This window comes from Crocuta crocuta, unplaced genomic scaffold (assembly GCF_008692635.1).
Source record: "Crocuta crocuta isolate KB4526 unplaced genomic scaffold, BGI_CrCroc_1.0 scaffold431, whole genome shotgun sequence".
NCBI lineage: Eukaryota > Metazoa > Chordata > Mammalia > Carnivora > Hyaenidae > Crocuta > Crocuta crocuta.
Genome location: NW_027528859.1, coordinates 3,175,607 through 3,196,329, shown reverse-complemented (window position 1 = coordinate 3,196,329; position 20,723 = coordinate 3,175,607). Strand labels below are relative to the sequence as shown.

Genomic DNA, 20,723 nt, shown 5'->3' with positions numbered 1-20,723 from the left:
GGTGTAGAGATTACTTAAAAAATAAAGTCTTAAAAAAAAAAAAGCAGCTCATAATCTCAGGCACATGAGTGAGATATTTTCTTGTTGCAATATTCTGCACTCCTCACCCACAAGTGCGCGTGCGCATGCGCACACACACACACACACACACACACACACACGCACACACCCTCTTCTATACAGGAAACTCTTCAAGACCGCAAGGCTTCACTGGGCACCTGTCATGTGCAAGGACCGCTTCTGCCTGCCTCCTACAGGGAAGTTAACAGAGGGGAAAAACTGCAATCTGCCTTTGGAGCAGCAACATTCCCAGCCCAAGGGAACGGTCCCCTCTCCCGGCTAACTCCTTGAGTTGACCACAGTTGTAAACACAGCACAGACAAATAGGAGCATGGAAACAGAAGCAGATGAAAAAAGCAGGTTGTTTGGGCTTTTAGAGGCAGCCAGGACAGATTCCTTCCAAAGGGGCAAGGAAAATCCTCACACCTTCACAGGTCTAGAATAAAGCCAGTAAAATCCCTCCACAATGGTCATTCTCCTTTCATGGAATAATAGCCCAACGCATCAGCGGCAGTTAAGGGAGAGACGGTGTGCAGTTGTGGCTTCCTGTGCCTGGCAGCACAGTTCTGATACAGGTCCCTGCCCAGGCTCTGGCTGTGACCACGGACACAGACAGATGATGTCCCAATGGAACACGAAGGGCCAGCAGGCCCAGCGCTGGCACCGAGCAAGCCTGGTGAGCTTATATAACAAAGGGCTTGTCACCACTTCCTGTGATCCTCATTGCCCACATTCCAACACAATGAGACACTCTCAGCCCTGACTTTGAAGTTCAACAACTCATTCAGATGGCAGGGCTGAGAGGCAGAGAGCCTGCACTGGCTTACCTTCTCATTCTCTTTTGCACTTGAGATATCATTAGCTTGTAAAAAAACAAAAAACAAAGTATCTCTGCCATTAAATAATGTTTGTTTTTAAAATCTGAAAAATACCCAATCTTCCAGTGGCAACCCCTGTTCACATTTGGATCTATTTACTTATAGTCTTTTTTTCTACATAAATATGTATGAATGGGGTAGGGGGAGAATACAAATAATTTTTTATATCTGACCCCTTCCCCTCTTGACTATTCTGCAGTTGAGTCACTCAGCTCCGCTTTGGTTGGCTGCAGCCCTTTGCCCTGGCATGTGCCGCACGCTAGCCATTTCTCACGCCTGGGTATTTAGGGGATTTTCAGGTTTTCATTTTCCCAATTGCTGTTGGTTACCAGTAACTAAATCATGTGAATCTCTTTCCTCTATCCTCAGGATATATTCCTACCAGGGCACACACTGGGTCACGGAGCAGCCACTTTTCAGCTTCTCTGTCTTGTGCCCTCACTGTTTGCTGTCACTCTTTCTGACCTGGAACTGAGTATACAACATTTTTAGGGTAATTTTGATTTATTAAGTCCTTTCACAGCAGCCTTAACAGCTGACCTCATGATAGGGATGAGCACTCTTATTTTAAAGATGGGACTACTGGCACAGAGAGGTCAAGCAGCTTGCCCAAGGTCATAGACCCTCAACTCCGAATCAGACGAAGCCTGAGCAGTGTTCCTTCACTGTCCTATATGACTTCTCTCACAGTCCCCTAGGCTAGCATTTGAACAGGTACTATGTGGGTATTTTAAAATCAATGCATGAATCTGCAACACACACGCTGGTTACAAATCCCCAAGACACACCCCATGACTTTGGATCCACCTGTGAATGTTTGTCAATGTTTTGACCATCCAGCCATGAACCAATGCAGGGAAATGCCACAGTCCTTCAGCAAAAGGGCTCTTTATTTCAGCAATGGGGACAATTCTCATTTACAACTAAAGAACTAAAGAGTAGAACAGGTCATGCCCCTAATGCTATAGGAATAAACTTTATAATGACAATCTAACTCAGTAGTCTCTGATATTTAGACTGTGAAGGCAAGATGTCCTTAAATTTCACATTCAAACAAGACTTTGAAATTCAAATACACAGATCTTCTAAGGAAGCCTTACTTCTTCCTACAAGGGAAGCCCTGAGTTCCCTTTTTGAATTTTTTAAACAAAAAGGTTGGGGGAAGACAAGAATTTATAAACTTCTTCTTTTGTTTCAGTACCCTTTACAGATCTAAAGTCCTTTTCCCATCCATAACTATAAGGCAGCCATCAGAAATGACCAAAATAAGAGGACTCTGAATTGTAAGTGTACAACTGAAATTTACTCTGAGTAAGAAATGTTTGAGTGCAAACAGAGCCTCGAGCTGTTGAACTTGAAAGAATCCAATACTATGAAGTGCTTATGAGGTTGTGGAGAAATAGGTAAAACCAGAAGAAACCATCAAGAGCAAAGGGTTACAAGATTTTCTGGGATAACCATTCCCCAAAGGATCAGACAGGTGTAAAAAGGGCATTTCTAATTCAAGAAGAGAGGAATCGAAAAAAAATCAAGAATGAGGCCTCACCCTATCCATTGACTCCAGCTTCTTACTTCCAAGCTGCTTAATCAGCATCCCTCTGCGAGCTGTCATATTCAACAATTTCTGCTTCCTCTGGGGACTTCATGTCTGATAATCTTTAAGGCCTTCTCAAAACAAAGGACAGAGATAAGTTCCTCAGCTCTTTCACGAGGAGGCCCACTTCTGTCCTCATGTGTGGGTGATAAAGAATCAGAACAAGGGTGCAGACAAAAATCAGGATGGGGTGGGACAAGGGAAAGGAAGGCAGACCCCAGTAGCAAGCCTGGGTTTGGTGTCTGCACTTTGACAACATTCAGGCCCAAGGCCTGTGTGTATGTGTGTGATCTGGGCCTTGACAATGTTCTCAGCCATCCTGTGGGTGACTAGGAAGTGATGACACCAATTCCTACCATCTTGTCACTTGGCAGTCACACCACAGATGGCTTTCAGATGGCTCCTGAGCCCTACAGAAGCTCAGCAAGCAGGGGTTGACTGACAGTTGAATTCCCCAAGCATGTGTCCCATGTGTGCAGCACAGGCCCCCTGAGCTGGACTGATGGCACATTACTCCTGGATCTTTATTTATAAAGCATCTCTTCTGGGCTCAGAAAGCACGTTCTGCTGGCCAGAGGGGCCTCTCTGATTCAGTACTGAATGTGGAAGGAACTGGTTGGCAATCCTCAGGGGGCCCTTCGATGGAGCCCATCAAACATCTTCATCACGGCTAATGTTTCTCCCCTCTGGGGACCTGATGGCTCCTAAGCACTCACTGCATCTCAAAGAGCTTCTCCCCACAGAGGACGTCCTCTAAAGGTCAGCATCCCAGCATCGGCCAGAGCCCCAGCATCCTCTTCCCTCTTTTGCATTCCCTTCTTCTGAAGGTTCCAGCTACACCACAAGCAGCGAGCAGCTTTATCGTGGCCTCCTCCTACCTCCTATCGACAGCCCCAACATCGAGCTCCATGAGGTGCTGCCATCCGATGGCAGAGTAAGCCTCAGCCCAAGACCGGGGGACTAGCTCTGTGACCCCCCAGGACAAACACTGCCCACTTCCCCATCTCCATCACCTGCACAGCTTCCCTCAGGGATAGGCTGCCCACGTGGTGGCTCTGCCCTTGCCTGCTCTGCAGCAACAACAAGCCAAGGTGCTGCCGGACTCACACAAGACCCCCTTGCCTGACTCTCCCACCAGCAGGACCACGCGTGGAGATGGACCTCCATTTCCAGCCGAGGCCCAGGGGACCCCCTGGCACAACATGTGTCTGACGGACGGAATGCAGGCAAAGGCCCTGGTGGAGCGGGTAACTCACAAACTCTCATAGGAGGCATGTCAGCCACTGACGAGATGATCCAAGAAAACCCGTGCTTCACAAGTGCTCAATTGTCCTCCATTGACCGGTGTCATTGCAGGCTGCCTGAGCAGTCAGTCACAGTGGTATTTTGTGGCTTAAGGATGCAGAATGGGGTTAGGCTCTTACTCCTTCTGCCTGAGGTATCTGAGGTCTCCTAACTGGGGTCCCCACCTCTTAGCTCTGCTTAGGCCTCCCCCTTCCCACCCTCTCCAACCAATGCTCTTAAACTGCAGACAAACAGGTTTTCCCAAAGCACAGATCTGACCCTGTTACTCCCTGGCTCTACCACTTTCCATTACAAAATAAAGACTACGCTCTGTGATCTGGCCCTCAGGACTTCGGACACCTGGCCTCAGCTCCCATTCTGGCTGTCTTTCCCCTTGCACTTTCTCACAGCCTCTCCCTCTGTCACTTGATACTGCTCACAGTGCCCCCAACCCTGACACCCTCCTCACATCCACCAATGTCCAAATATCCAAATGTTCCCTTTTCCAGGAAGGCCCAGTGCTATGCTACCTCCTCCATGAAGCCTTCTCGATTCTCCTTGAGCAGCATTATCCTGAGAACACATAGAAAGAGTACCTGGTCCAAACCAGAAGCTTATCAACTTTCTAGTTTTTAATGGATTTGATATCATGGTTTTGAGGCCAGGTGATAGAGAACTACCACCTCTGTCAGTGTGCCCTATACCTGCGTAGCACAGAGATTAAGGGTAGACAGAAGCTGGACTAACTGCGTGGGGCCCCTCATCTGCAGCTCTTCCTAGCTGCATCACCTTTGATAAGGTACTAAAAACAAACAAACAAACAAACAACAAAGCCCTGTTTGCCTCAGTCTCCCCATTTTTAAAATGGGACAGTTAATAGAATTTACATCCTAGGGAATGCTGTAGGGAAATTCAGTGAATGAATCTATATAAAGAACTTAGAAAAGGATGATGACTCAGGGACAGTTTTTACTTTTACTCTCCTACTGTAAGGAATCATGGATCAATACAAACTGACCATCAAAATAAGGACAGGGCTACTTTTTGAGGACACCATTACCAAGCTAGACAGGGCAGCCCCACTGGCTTGACTGTGACTATAGAAAGCCCAGAGCTCTAGGCTGAGGCCTAGGATAGACTATGGCCAAAAGAATATGAAAACAGTCATAAGGCTCTTCCTACATGCCAGGCATTGTGGACAGCCATTTAAACAAATGATTTTATTAAAGCCTCACAATGACCCCGTGTACTGCCCCTGGACCTCATCTCCAGAATGTTTCACATTAAAAAGGGGGATTCTAACAGGACCACATCAAAGACCTGCCGGGAGGACCATACATGGGAAGTGTCACACAGCTGCGAGGCATGGAGTGAGCAGTCAAGAAATGCCATCTATCATTGTTAAACTCCCATTAGGACAGATGCGGCATTCCAGGCCTGGAACTTAATCACTTATTCCAAGTTACTAAGCTTTCAAGCATCAGGGCCAGGATTTGAATACAGACTTCTGACCCTAAAGCTGGTATCATTTCATGCCACCACGGTTGGACACAATTAAGGTTCCACGGTGTTTAAATCAACAGCTCTGGGCACCTGTGGTTCATGGCCTTGCTGGCTACCCCCCACAAAGGACGAAGAACCAGGACAGAGAATGCCTAGCCTCCTATACAATGTCATTCTCAGCTGGGCAACTTCCGCTCTACTTCTACGTGTTTGGGATGGAGGTCCTGGGTGGCAAGATCCTACCTGCTACCCTGGAATCTACTCCTGACTGCTCCTCTGCTCTTTGCTTTGGACCCCCAAATCTATCTGGGATTCCAACCTTGCTCCCCATTGGGTCATGCATTGGCACTGTTTACCCCTCAGTGCTAACCTCAGCCCACCCACTCAGAAACTGGTCTAGCCTGCCACTTCCTGCCCAGGGATGTCCTGGACTTGGGGTCCATCAGTACCCTCCACACTTATAATACTGGAGGGTACTTGCCCTTAGCAGTGGGTGTGCTGCCTGGAACCTGGCTCTATGGGGAACTGCTGCAACTTGCAGCTTCCTTCTGCCTTTGAAGATATGATCAGACATCTGAGGGTCTCACACATCTGAGGGTCATCATGTGGAAGAAGTAAGGTTAGACTGGTTCTACTTGACCTCAAAAAGTCCAACTAAAACAGGAGCGTCTACAGAGAGAAAGAAGTCAACCAGCAGAGCTCCTGTAACACTGAAGTACTCAACAAACCTGTGCTAAACTGGAGTGAACAACAAAAAAGCCAAAAACCAAAACAAAACCTTGCAAGCCCAGCTGTGCAAAGGGGTGGGTAGTGTTGTGGCCTGGGAGGTGACAAATCCCTTCATCACTGGAGGTTTTCAGGCATGGATGCCAAAGGGTTGGATGAGCCATCCCCAGGCTCCCCTGGAATTCTAAACTAAGGTCCAGGACTGCAGCTTTCAACCTTGGCTGAGTATCAGAATATCTGGGGAGCTTCCCGAAATACTGATGCCCAGGGAACCGTGATGGTAGTTACCCTGGGGAACTGAAAATTTTCAAAAATGCTCCCTAGGTGATTCTCATGTGTTATGAGGGTTGGTCTAGGGTTCAGTGATGCTGTATGGCACACAATATAGTGAACTAGGTAGATACCCTCAGCCTTTCAAGACCATAAACATGTTCACCAGTCTTCAAAAATCTACATTTTTTTCTTGGTTTATTCCCAGTGAATACTCCTGGAGTTAATTTGTGCCATCAGCACCAATTCATTAATGTCACAAACCTCACAGTGGACACTGCAAGATGGATTATCCTGACACAGCCTGAGCCAGAGAAAGAGAAACGTGCAGCAGGGGGTCAGAAAGGGTCTCTTGCTGATTAAAGACACAGGACACCTGGGCTAAGGAGGCCAGGAAAGGTTGGGGATGAGGGAGAACTCTGTGAATTCGTGTCACTTGAATTGGATTTTGGCAGGTGTGAAAAGCATCCAAGTGACCAAAATAATGTAGTCCTCATGTGCCACACCTTCAAGTCTTAGCCAGGCCCCAAATCTGAGCTCTTCTGCCCACAGCGAGCTCCACTACTGCCTATGCCCTCCTTGGGCTCCAATGCTTCTCCTCTGCACGCAGTCATTACACCTCTCTCTCTATCCTGGCACTGAACTCTGCCTTGCATTGGAGAGAGCCCTGAGCCTTTCCAATATCCCTCCTGGGCTTTGAGGGAGAGCATGGGACTCACTCATCTCCGAATGTCCGCAGGGCTTAGCTTTGTGCTGGAACATGGTAGGTATGTTTACTGCACAGATGACTGAGTTTGCATCCCTTTCTCTACAAGTCACCATGTGAAAGCTGAAGCAGACACACCCAGATAAGGCCATACAGGTAGGGCAGAACACAGAAAGTGGTCGCCCCAAATATATACAAACATCCAGTCCCCTGATCCTGGATGGGGATGCCGACTCCACAGGAGGTCAGTCGAGGCTTTCCTGGGTTCATCCCACCCTCAGTGTCACACTTGCATCCAAAGACAAAGCACTAATACCCAGTTACTTCCCTCAGGTGTCAGGAATTGAATGTGTAATAAGCGCATGGGTATCTGCAGGCACAAGGTGTCATTTTTATGAAGACAAGGTGAAATCATCATTATCATAATAGCTGATCAGACCTAAACTCAGTCACAGTGAGACAGTCAAAATATTTAAGCCTTAAAAGGTACCTGAAGAAATACAGATCATAGAGCAAGAAACGAGGAGAAGATGCCCCGACACAGACTGGTCATTCAGAAAAACAAAATTAAAACCCTACCTCATACCCTGAAATCACACTCCAGACAGATTAAGACTTCAGTATTTAAAAAAAACAAAAACAAAAACAAAAAACTATTAGAAGACAATACAGATTAACACTGGACTAAGGAAGACTTTTCTATGCAGCATACTCCAGAAATCATGAAGACCATTGAGAGTTATTTAACAACAGAAAACAATTTGGTGTAAGCAACAGCAATCACCAAACACAGAACTGAAACACAAATTATAAATCTGTAAAAAATATTCTACAACCCAAATGGCAGGTAAGGAAGGGGCTGCCATCCTTCATCCACAAAGAGCTCTTATAAGTTAATAAAAAGATAGACCCTATAGGGACATCCGGGTGGCTCAGTTGGTTAAGTGGCTTACTCTTGATTTCAGCTCAGGTCATGGTTCGTGGGTTCAAGCCCTGCATTGGGCTCTGTGCCGACAGCATCAGAGCCTGCTTGGGATTCTATCTCCTTCTCTCTCTGCCCTCCTTCTCTCTCAAAAACAAAAACAAAATCAAGATAAACCCTGCAGTAGAAAGGACAGACAGAAGATATAAGTATAAACTTTTAGAAATGAAACATAAATTGTCAAAGCACATGGGCACCAGTAACCAAAAAATTACAAGTGAAACTAAATTGGATTAGAGTAAAACAGGCGTAAATGTGTGAAATCTTTCTAGGATTCAGTTTGAAAGCACGTATCAAAAAATTCCCCTTCTTACCCAACAATCCTCGTTCTAGTACTCGGTCCCGGGGAAACCATCAGAGACTTAAGAATTCCGTTACAAAGATGGTCGTTAGGGCACTATTAAATTAGGGAAGACTATGGAAAGCCTAGCTGAATACGATACAGATACTAAATTACTGTTGTTGAATGTTTAAGATAATGGAGACATCTTTCCATGTCTCTAAACAAAAAGCAAAGAAATACGTTTTTGTGGTGGGAAAAATGTATACAGATGCACTGAAAAATGGCTAATTGAAAAATAGTGAAATGCTAATGATGGTGTCTTTGAATTATAGAATTTGAGTTGGTTTCTATTTCAGGTTTGCTTATCTGCATTTTCTACACCAAACTTGTCTTAGTTTTGTTTAAAGGGGGAGAAAAGGTTCACAGCTATAAACATTGAAACATATTTAAGAATCCAAGCTGTGGTTCTAAGGAACTGCCTCAGCACACTGCCAACTCACAAGTGTGCCCCCGCAGGAGAGCAGGTAGAGGCTGCACCATTCCGCAGATGCCACGCAAGCTCCAAGTCACATGCGTGGCTTTGGAATGCACCAGATGGATTATGGGGCTGTCTGGCTTTCTGGGAGTGCATATCCAAAAAAAAAAGTGAAGCTTCACTGTAAAGAATTTTCTAGTCATTTTCATTTTCAGTATTTAGGCATGGCCTGCAGAAACCAGGAAAGTCCCATTCCTCCTACTTCTGTTTGCCTCCTCCCTGTGGCCCACATTCCGCTGGGCCCCATAGAAGGGAGAATTTTCCCAACAATCACAAATGCTCAGCAATGAAATGCTCTGCTCAGCAAAGCAGGCAGGCTCCAGCCCTGTCCCTGGAGACACAACCATGGCACTCATCTTTACCCTTCCATAGTGCCCAGCTCAGGCATGCAGGTTGCTTCTTTTCAATTTGGAGAACTGGGGCAATTTCAGACCAGCGGCAGGTGAGGCCCTTTACACACAACTCCTGCCACCTTCCTCCATCACCTGCACTCACAGTCACTCACCAAGGCAAGCCCCAGGCTATGGCCACACCTGTATGCACCCAGCAGTGCTCCCCGTCTGAGCTTAACCACTGTGGACAGGATGCCTTCTGTCTGGGATGTCCCATCTGCACCTTCCTCTGAACCTCCCTCCCATACAGGGTGGTTTTCCCCAGCGGGGAGAGATCAGAGGTCACTTGTGCCTCCTCAAGGTTCTCAGGAACCTCACAGCTGAACTATGACTGCTCCTCTGGTGTCTCCCCCGCCCCCATCTCAGCTTGCTGCAAGTCACCATCCTCCCTATTGCTCAGGCCTTAACTTTGGGGTCACCCTTGACTCTCCTCCCCCTCACACCTCACATGGAATCCATCTGTTAGGAAATCCCACAGCTCTACCTGAAGGATGTGTCCTGAGCTGGGTGTCTTCTCCTCACCTACCATTAGCACCTCTGTGCCCCAGCTGGCCTCGGGCTCACCCCCCTCCAGGCTGTTCTCGGCTCACCCCTCGCCAGGCTGTTCTCCACTAGGCAGCCAGAGGGATCCTCTCAAAACGCAAGTCAGAGCCCATCACTCCTCTGCTCTGAACCCTCCACTCACTTCTGGTCTCACGGTCTCATCCAGACTGAAAGCGAGAGACCCTTCCAGTGCCCCCAAGGCCCACCACACTCAGCCTCCCTGGCCCCCTTCTCCCCACCTGTTCCACCCAGTCATGCTCATTTCCCTGACTGCCCCCGGGCCTGCTCCTGCCTTGGGCTCCTGCCCTGACTGCTCCCTCTGTGCAGAATGCCCTTCCCTCGGAGCCAGGGAATCCTGCCTTCCCATCCTCAGCAAAACCCTCTGAGAATCCATCTAAAACTGTACCACATGCCAAACTCTGGCCCACCCTAGCCTCTTTAACCCGCTTTACCTTTTTCTACACTCTCCACCTGAAACACTGTATTTGCTTGACTCTTCTCATGAGGGAACAAACTCAGGGAAGCACAAACTTTTTTTTTAGATTTTATTATTCATTCATTCATTCATTCATAATTTTCCAGTAAACGCTTTGTATAATGTGGGGCTCAAACTTACAATCCCAGGATCAAGAGACATGCTCTACTGAGCCAAACATGTACCCCCAGGAAGCACAAATTTTTATCTGTATTTTCATTGCTTTATCCCCAGCACCTCAATAGAACAATACCCAGCACATTGCAGTGCTCAACAATATCTGTTGAATGAATGAACGGGAAGAAAGATCTTGATATAAGCTCTCATGGCTCTGCTGAGGACTCGGGGTCCAGCCTGTAAGTGAAGGCCCAGCAGTGCGCCAGTGATATCCACTTCCCCACACCCCACCCACCTGTCAAGTCTCTTCTCCCCTCGTGGGCCTCAGAGAGCCCCTTTCTGACCGTTACTCTTAAGTCCTGCTTGGAAAACACAGGGTGTGAGTCATTCCCCAGGGCCTTGACTAATTCTCTCTCCATCCCTTGGACCCACCTCCAAGATCCTTCCTCTACAGCATAATGGGAAATCCAGAGAGGGCTCCCCTTGGAGAAAATGGAAAGGAACTGAATGATTTAGAGGAAAATTCAATTCTTCCTGGCTCAGTGGTTAAGAAAGCGAAAAAGTCTCAGGAAGCTAGTGCCTCTGAAAGTGAAACATTAATAGAAATATTACTGGAAAATACCAAACAGGAAGAGAAGGAAAATTCCATTGTGGAAGCAAGGTCCTCTGTCGATGCTCCTTAATGGTCTCAGTAAAGTATTTCAGAATCAAAACATGGAAAGAACCGGAAATCAATCAGGCTGTCACCCTTCCTGTGGACTGGAACTTTGGCCAAACCACCTCCACACCCGCAGCACAAAGGGCACTGGGCTCAGAACAGAAGGTCCACAGCCTGGCCACTGGGACTCAGCCAGTACCTGCTGTGAAGTACCTCCACACCTCCCCAGAGCCTCAGTTTCTCCATATGTAAAATGAGGGTTATAGTACTTTCCTTACAGACTGATTCTAAGAAGCAAATTAACTACAGGTATGAAAGCGCTCTTAAGTTATGGAATACTTACATAAATGTAGGAATCAGTTGCTCCTACAAGGCTAACAGAGGGGCTTTTTATAAAGTCTATCCACAAATAAGGCAGAGGAAATTCAGACGTGAGACTGTGCAGCCTGAGGGAGGCACAGTGACCAAAAACAAAAACTCTGGATCCAGTTTCAAATCTCATCTCTGCCACTTACCGGTGGTAGGACGTTAGACAAGTTATTTAACAGCTCTGTGCCTCAGTTTTCTCATATGTAAAATGGGAATGACAGTAGCACCTACCTCAGAAGATTTTGTGTGCAGTAAGAGTTAATTCCTATAAAGCACACTGAACAGTGTCGGCTCAGAGTACACGCAATACTACTAATATTACTACTAATACTACTATTGCGGAAAGCTCCCTCAGTTGAAGGGACTACTCTTTCTTTACTTGAATGCCTCCTCCTCCAAGAAGACTTCTCCACTTTTCTCGTCCTCACCCTGCTTCTCTTTTGCCTCCAAGGAATCAAAGGTTGTGGCACAGAGGCTATTCTAGTTCTCAGCTCACTCACATCACTTTATTGATAAATTCTGCCACACAGATCTGTATTCTCACCTAGTTCTGTGTCCTCACTTAGAAACTCCTTATGGGCAGGCACTACATACCCCCTGGCTTATCCCTGTAGCCACACAGCTCCTTACAGTGGCCTGCATATGGCAATTCCTTCATTAACACAGGCCACACAGAAGTTATGAAGTCAGGATGACAAAGACCACTGCATCCTGTCTCCATCCAGCAGGAAGCCCATCACAACCACTCAGAATGCCAACAGGAGCTGCCATTGGCCAGCAAGCATCCCAGTTCTCTGCTTCAAAGTTATAAATCCCAATTTCTTTTTTTTTTTTTAATTTTAATGTTTATTTATTTTTGAGTGACAGAGAGAGACACAGCATGAGTGAGGGAGGGGCAGAGAGAGAGGGAGACACAGAATCTGAAGCAGGCTCCAGGCTCTGAGCTGTCAGCACAGAGCCCGATGTAGGGCTCAAACTCATGGACCACGAGATTATGACCTGAGCTGGAGTCGGACACTTAACCAACTGAGCCACCCAGGTGCCCCCCAATTTATTTTCTAGGGCCAAGCCTGACCTCCTCCTCCTCCCCCCATAGGCCACTACCTCTTGGCTCTGCCAGCGCAAGGTCTAAAAGTCAGCCCAAGATAAACTGCCCAGGGGAACCCTTGACACAGGCAAGTTGAGCTTTTCTAAATGACCAGAGGAAGCCACACGTGTTTCAAATTTGCCCTTTAACATATATTTTATGGGTCAGAAATGCTTTGGGGGCAGGGAGAGGACAAGGTCAAGTCTTGGGGGGTTAAGTCAGGGGAAATCCTTCCTGTTCTGAGATTGTCATATTAGAGGACAATCACCTGATCTCCTTTAAGGAAACTTAGGTTCTGTGTTGATAAGTACAAGGTACCAGTACGTGTTTCCCCCCACCTCACCCCCCCATAAAATAGCACATATAGCCTCACCAATCCTTGGAGGAAAGGAATGCTTGGTGCTTCTCATTCAAGAAGTCATGACAGTTACAGGACACACGTTTTGTGCACCTGCCCCTTGAGAAGCACCAATTCTGCGCACAGAATTTCTCTATAAAATAATTCAAGGGCTGTATTAACACCTCATTTATGGACTTCGGAGGCAGATACAGGAGGAAGAGAGAAAAGCCAGCTCTGGAGCCTCTTCTGGGGACCACCAAAGCCGAGACTGAACAGGGTGGAAATTAGGGCAGAGGGGAGAAAGGAACATTAAGTGAAGGAAGGAGACACATAACGTATATTTCAGTAAATATCAGAGCCCTACTATCTCCATTTAAATCACAGAAAATAGTACAACAAATTGATAAATAGCATATAAACTTGGAACTCAGATTGCACAGATGTGATCCTGATTCTCTCACTTCGTAGCTACGTAACACTAAGCAAGTCATTAACCTTGAAGCCTCCAGTTTCTTTATCTATAAAATAAGAGTAATAGTACCTGCAGCAGATGGATTAGCATTGAAGGCCTCAATTAATGACTGCCTGTATCACTGCCCTTTGCCATGAGACTTTGCAGATCCTCCTCTCTTTTTTTTTTAATTTTTAACGTTTATTTATTTTTGAGAGACCAAGCACGAGCAGGGGAGGGGCAGAGAAAGAAGGAGACAGAATCCAAAGTAGCTCCAGGCTCTGAGCTGTCAGCACAGAGCTGGACACGGGGCTCGAAACCATGAACTGTGAGATCATGACCTGAGCCGAAGTTGGACACTTAACCAACTGAGCCACCCTCCTTCTCTCTCCTTGAATCCTGGCTGGCACTGTGACTTGCTTTGGTCAACAGAATGTAGTAGAAGAAACAGTGTGCCAGTTTCCAACNCCCTGCCACAATCGTATGAACAAGGCTAGCCTGCTGGAGGATGAAAGACCACATAGAACAGAGTCTGAGTGCCTCAGTCAAGATCATCTTAAACTAGCTACCCCTAAGCATGTAAGAGAGACCAGCAAGGAACAGCAGGGCTGCACGTCCATCCCAAAAGGACCACAGATGCCTACATAAGCCCAGCTGAGACCAGAAAAACTATTCAGTTGACATGTGAGCTTGTGGACAATAAAAAAGGCTTATCATTTAAAGAGAGGGTTGGAAACTACAAACCATAGGTCAGCTGCCTGTTTCTGTAAATAAAATTTTACTGAAACACAGTTACGCTGTTTTTTATATCACCTATGGTTGCTTTCCAGCTACAAGGGCAGAGTTGAACAGTTGTAAGGGAGACTGTCTGGCTTTCAAGCCTAAATTCCTCACCCTCTGGCTCTTTAAGAAAAGTTTGCTCACCCCTAGTTTTTAAAATCACTGAGTTTGGGGTGATTTGTTATGCAGCAATAGCTAACTGATACAGTATCTAAACCTCTTCTAAGGTGATTGGATTAAATGACCAATTAAATGGTGAGCACAAAGCCTAGAGAACAGATTTCTCTTCTGGGGACTCAATGGAGAAAAATGGGTTTGATATTCATCATCTCTCTCACACTACTTTCAAGGGATGGGACTTCAAAGAAAAGGGTAGCCTGGGGCACCTGGGTGGCTTAGTCAGTTAAATGTCCAACTTCGGCTCAGGTCACAATCTCATGAGTCCTAAGTTTGAGCCCTATGTTGGGCTCTGGGTTGACAGCTCAGAGCCTGGAGTCTACTTCAGATTCTATGTCTCCCTCTCTCTGCCCCTCCCCTGCTCATACACACACACTCTCTCTCTCTCTCTCAAAAATAAAATAAAAAATAAACATGAAAAAAATTTAAAAGAAAAGAAAAGAGTATCCCAAGCCAAACCACAGACACTAACTTTGGCTCTTACCTTTTCCATCACTTAATTTCTAAGAACTGGAGAATGTATTTGTTAACCAAATGGAAACTGACAACTCATGTGTGACTCTGGCTTCAGCCAAGCCACACATCAATGATTTCATGCGAAAAAGCCTAAAGAAACAAGTCACAACTCCCCAGCAAGGCACATGAGACACTCTCTTCTCTTTGTGGCTCCATCCCCCTCTCCAATCCCCCACAACATCTGCCCTGCTGAGCTTCCAACCATTCTTTCCCAAGCCTTCAGGCTCTGGCACAAGGGGTTCTATCCCTTCTCTGTGGACAGCCCTCCTCCCCAATTCCCTGCCTAAGAAATTCCCGCTCATCCTTCCAGAGTCAGCTCAAATGTCACCTCCTCCTGAAAGCTCTCTTTGACTTCCCAGAACTTGAGGCCCTACCAGGCCCTTGCACACACCTCTGTCTTGGCATTCTTCAGGTCTCCCTAGCTGTATCTGTCTCCCAGACTAGACCTTTGCAAAGCTGGGATTCACCTGCAAACTGAGAAGCTTCCTTCTTGGAAAGCTGACCATCATTTATTCTCTGACTATCCCTTGTCTAGCAGGCCATTCAGAAACTGTTTGCTGAATCTTAAAAAAAAAAAGAAGAAGAAGAAGGTCAGACATGATATTATTCTTTAGGAAACATGTTATTTAACTCAACCCTGTGGATGCTGACAAAATATAAAGTGTTGGTACATATTAGCATGTACTTAAAACTTGGGAAACTGATGTCATCGTGCATCTTGACTTTCTCAGTTGTGGTGGAAACATTTACTTAATTATGATAAACGAAACAAGACTTCAGCAGAAAATATAACGGGATGAGACCTGTTGGGCTGCACAAAGGGAGATCTACCAAGTTACTGGCTTCTTCTGTCATTGTTATTTTTTTAATAAAGACAACCTGAAGGAATAATATTTCTATCTATTAAAGTTTGTTTCTCTTCCAGGAAGCTCAGGTCCTCACTGTCTCTCACCCGGACTATAATTGTCCCTTAACTCTGATCCCACTCTCTCCCACCCTCCCACCTGCCCCCAACCCCCATTGTGGCAGCTCAATCATGGCTCTGAGTCTGTCCCTTTCCTGGCTCACCAGTTTCTTTTTTCTTTTTCTTTTTTTTTTTAATGTTTTATTTATTTCTGAGAGAGAGAGAGAGAGAGCATGAACAGGGGAAGGTCAAGGAGAGTGAGGGAGACACAGAATCCGAAACAGGCTCCAGGCTCTAAGCGAGCTGTCAGCACAGAGCCCGACGCGGGGCTCGAACCCACAACCGTGAGATCATGACCTGAGCCGAAGTCAGACGCTTAACCGACTGAGCCACCCAGGCGCCCCCTAGCTCACCAGTTTCAAGGACTCCCTGCGGGGTCCAAACTCAGCTCCCGGCCCATGTGACATCATCTCCCATTCACCAAGGGAGGCCCACTGCAAGAAAGGTTTGATTTTCAAGAACATACTCCACGCTGAGATTCTGTATGAACAGGTACACACATATATACTCATACACATTTATATATACAAACTTCCACACACATGCGTACACACAGCACTGACACAGAAGTGCTGCAAGATGCAATCACCCCCTCCCCTACACAGAAAATTCCATTTCTATCTCTAGATCGAGCTCAAAGCTACTTCCTAGGAAAAGTCCTCACGAAATTCCCCCAAGAAAACCCCTGGGAAACAAATGATGAAGACAGTGTATGACAATCTCCTCCAGAGACTCAGGCTAGAGATTACTGACAAGTCTTCTGCAGCCTTCACTCTTTCCCCTTTTCCACATGATTCTAAAAGGGAAAATGCCCAAGACTGGATGCTTAGGCAGGAAGGGGGGTGCGGGGTGTGTGTGTGTGTGTGTGTGTGTGTGTGCTACAGAACTCACTGTGAGAATAAAATGATGCCTAAGTGTGTGACACAGGGAGCTGGTACTGAGGGAGGCAGGAGGTGGGGCCCCCAAAGATAAACTATGGTAGGAAGTGGCACTGGAGGCACCAAAAAGGAGAATCTGTGTCGCAACAGCTTCTACTTCACACCACAGTAACTCGCAACTGAGACCTGATGTTAAAAACAAACACAGGGCCTGGCAGATGGGGGGGGGGGGGGGGGGGGGGGCTTCAAACGNCCCAGGGCCTGGGAGAGGGGGGGGGGGGGGTGAGGAGGCATTCAACAGCCTTATGGTTTCATGTCTTATCCCCAACAACTGATAAAAAGAAGCTGCGCCCGAGATTAAATGGGGCGCTAGAAGCGGGTTTTCCTGGATCCATGGGGGAGAGGCAGAAGGAAGGCTTTGAGGTGTTCAGGGCTTATGTACAGTACGCCCAGCCTTCCGAAAGCTGTCTGGCTGAAAATAATGCCAAAACCAGGCTGCAATCCGACTGCCTGACAGGAATGGGGGGGTGGGTGTTGCCCCAGATGGGGAGACAGCCCCACACAGAGGGCAGAGATAAGGGAATCTAGAGTCTCTGCATCCCAAAGCAGTTCCAAACAGAAGACCCAGGGGGAGGGTTAGGAAGAAGTCACTTTACATTAGTGGTGCTCAAAGGTGTGACACCAGGATCAGCAGCAAAGATCGCCTGGGAACCCATTAGAAATGCACATTCTCAGGAGCCACAGCAGGCTTGATGAATCAGTGTTTTAGAGAGCCCTCCAAGTTCTGGTTTGAGAACCACTGTGGAGAGTGACCTCTGTGGCTGCCTCCTCTCTTTCTTGTTGAAAATAAAAAGAACATCTGGTAGCTGAAATTCCTGTCTCTGGATCGGAACAATTTCTCAAAAGATCAAAGGTCTCAAAGTCACAACCTAGTAGGTGAAATGCAGCCAAGAGAGATTAAAAAAAAACAACAAAAAACAACTATCTGCTAACCTCACTTAACAGCTAAATCCCTTCATGGGTCCTCACTGTGCTCAGCTTACAGGGTCCTTCCTAACTGGGCCCTGATGCCCCTCTGGGGTCCTGCTCAATTCTAACCCCTCAATGCCAGCCACAAGAGCTTTACCTGCATCCCTTAAAGTGCCAGGTTTTCTGCAGCCAGCTATCGTTACCACCCCTCCCACACACAATGGCCCTCCCTGACCAGCCCCACTTCACCCCTGCTATAACAGCACTCCCATCACAGAACTCATCATACACACTGCAGCCTGGGCCATAAAATTCATGGGGGGGCTGCTTCAGCACTCAGTAGGGGAAGGCACAGAAAAGACCCATTAAAAATATTTGATGGTGAACGAAGCCAACTCTTAAATACACTTGACATTCCAGCTATAAAATACATTATCCCTCAGTATTTGAAATAGTCTTAATTGTGATTAGGGGGAAAAATGCTTACTAAAGTTTTGAAAGCCATTAAAGAAGATTTTCGCAAGCAGCAGAACCACAAGCAGTGGGAGAGAAAGATTTGCCCACCTGGGAGGTGGTCACGGAATAGCAAGGGGGACACAGGAGTCCAGCACTATTTGCTGGGAATCTCTCCACCTTCATAGGTGGGGCCTTGCTCAAACCAACCATACCCAGGAACTTCAGTCTCCCAAGCTAGCACCTAACCAAGCCTAAGCCATACATAAGGCAGCAGGGAGCCTCTTTGGTGTTTTCCTCACAGATCAGCCATAAGCCTTTGATGCTGGGGGCTCTAGAGAAACCTCCCCCTCCTCCAAGGCAGCACCTGGGGAGACCACCTGGCTCCAAGCTTCTGGTAGGAAGCCCAGAGTTCATGCTGTGGAAGTGTGCCCCCTAAGTGGTCCCAGGGGGAGGTGGAATCCCTTTAGCAGACCCAGGTGGGAGGGGAGACTCTCAGGACCTGGGACCTCAGAGAGAAGAAGCCAAACAGAAAAATTAAAAGAGGGATATCTCTTTAGTCCTCCCGCCTAGAAAACAAAAAGATCCCTTTCCAAGCACCAGCTGGCAGGTAGGAGCCTGTCTCCCTTCTGTCTGGACATCCAGTCCTAAAAGGAGCTCAGACTCTCTATCAGTCTTCCCCAGCCCACGCCTGGGCAAAAGTTTACCTTTGGGAAAATGTGGGGGTGATGAGGAGAACAAGAGGGACGTCAGCCTGACAGACATAGCAGGGCACTGGGCCTCAGATATAATCAAAACACTGCCTTCCACCATAAGTAGACAGAACAAGTATTATTTTATGGGGAAGGGAGGGTGTCACAGGAGTGTGAAGGGGAAGGAGAGGGGCCCAGTCTGGCTGTAACTGATCTGCTTCAAAGAGAGGGATCAAAATGGCCTAGTATGCTAGGGAGGGGGAGTTGTCATAAACGCATCCCCTTCATTCCTGGGACAGCATGGGGTGGGGGTGGAATCAGAAAGGGGTGAGGAATGGAGAGGTGAGCCTCCTTCCAGCCCGACAGATTGACTGACGGGATCTCCTTCTGTGCACGGTGGAAGGAACTGGTGGGAGGAACTGGTGGGTCGAAGTGGACAGATCCTGGAGGCAGCGCATTTCAACAGGAAAAGCACGCGTGGGGGTTCCCGGTGCAGCACCAGTACAAAAGGCCGCTCGGATTTGGCAACCTGGCGCGAGGCGTGGGGCAGGGCAGGGCTTTTAGAGTGATTTACAGATACACGTTTAAAGACAGCCGGTCCGGATCTGCCACCAGAGAGCTGTTTAGTATCGGGCGAGTCCCTTCCCAGCTCTGGACCTCAGTTTCCCATCCACAGAATGGGGGAGTGGGGGCGGGCGGGGTAAAGAAGAATAAATGCTCTTCTAACTCCGTGCCAGCTCTGATTTTCAGACTTCAGTTCTTGGGGGACGGAAGGGCTGGCTGGGTCTTTCCTGGTCTAGGTTGGTAGGATGCTCTCGTCAGGCTACTTCCGAAGGGGTCACCTGGTTGTGGGCCCAGAGAGAGAACGTTTTAGGAACAGCAGCTAAAGAGACTGTGTCAGGAGGCCGAGGATCCAGGATTAAGCGCGTGCGAGGGGGCAGAACAGGCCAATAGCGTGGGACCCCTAACCTAAGGGTCCTAGCCCCAAGCTGATGTAGGAACCAGAGCGTTGCCTCCGTTTCCCTGTACGCACAGTGTCTCAGGAGCCTGGGGTGAGACCAAGGGACCCCTTACCTTGTCCTTTTTGCCGGCCCCGCTCTCCTCCGCGGCCGAGGCGGCACACTTGTTGAGCAGTTTCTTGCTACCGCAGGCCGTCGGGCTCCAGGTGCGGCCGCCAGAGCAGGCCCCCCCCGGGAGGTCTCCGGCACCGCCCGCGGCGCTCTCCACCTTGATGAGGCGGTGCTTCGGGGAGATGTAGCGCACCTCGGCGGGGGTGGCGGGCCGCCGCTCGCTGCTGCTGCGGTAGAGGTGCGGGGAGCCGGAGGACGAGGACGAGGACGCGGCGGCGCCTGCGCCGGAGGAGGCACAGCAGCAGCCTGCGGCGCCCGACGCGGACGAGGCTGAGAAGGCGCGCTGGCCCCCGCCCGGCTCCCCGCCGCCGCCGCCGCAGTAGTCCAGGCGGCACATGGCGCGCAGTTTGCGCAGCGAAGAGCCGGGCCCGTTGTAGGGGTCCTCGAAGTCACGCTCCTTCTGTGCGCGGTAGGCGCGGATGAGGTCGCTCGTGCTGCCGCTGTCGTCGGGCAGCGATCCCGACGAGGTAGAGAAGCAAGAGGCGGCAGCCGGACCGCAGGACGCCGAGGCGCCCGCGGAGGCTTGCGGCACGGCNNCGTGAGGTTGCCAGCCGGGGCCCGCCGCGCTCAGAGGCCAGACCGCTGGCTTCTCCGGGTGCCGGCGCGCTGCGCACCTCAGAGACCCACTGTTGGGGGGACCGCTGGGGGTGAATTATCCCCGGACATTTCTAGTTTACAGCATGACCCGCACGAGGGAAGTGCAGCCCGGGACCCCTTGGGACAGGGTCCCCAATCCCCTTCTTGAAGGGACAGACACTCCGGTTCAGCCCCCACGCGCCAGATCTTCGGAGGAGTCTCTATGCTAAGGAGCTTGTTAGCACTCCGGGTGACGGCTGCGGCCGGGAGGGGCGGCGGGCCCAGGTGACGCCGGACGTTGGTTTACCTTCTCACCTCTGAGGAAGTCTGGGCTT

The 20,723-nt window shown here is 48.5% G+C and overlaps 1 protein-coding gene and 1 non-coding gene across 2 annotated transcripts in view; both read right to left on the bottom strand.

Annotated features, from left to right (window-relative positions):
• SHB (SH2 domain containing adaptor protein B) overlaps positions 1–20,494 on the bottom strand; it is a 135,471-nt gene extending 114,977 nt beyond the window's left edge. Inside the window, exons 1-2 of the mRNA XM_077756062.1 lie at positions 20,490–20,494; positions 19,757–20,438 (exon numbers count right to left, since the gene is read on the bottom strand). Of these exons, the coding sequence (XP_077612188.1) occupies positions 19,757–20,438; positions 20,490–20,494 (687 nt within the window). The remainder of the gene's footprint in view (positions 1–19,756; positions 20,439–20,489) is intronic.
• Positions 15,946–16,029, bottom strand: TRNAR-UCG (transfer RNA arginine (anticodon UCG)). The gene has a single exon. It is a non-coding gene; the product is annotated as a tRNA-Arg (tRNA).
• Positions 20,495–20,723: the final 229 nt, after the last annotated feature.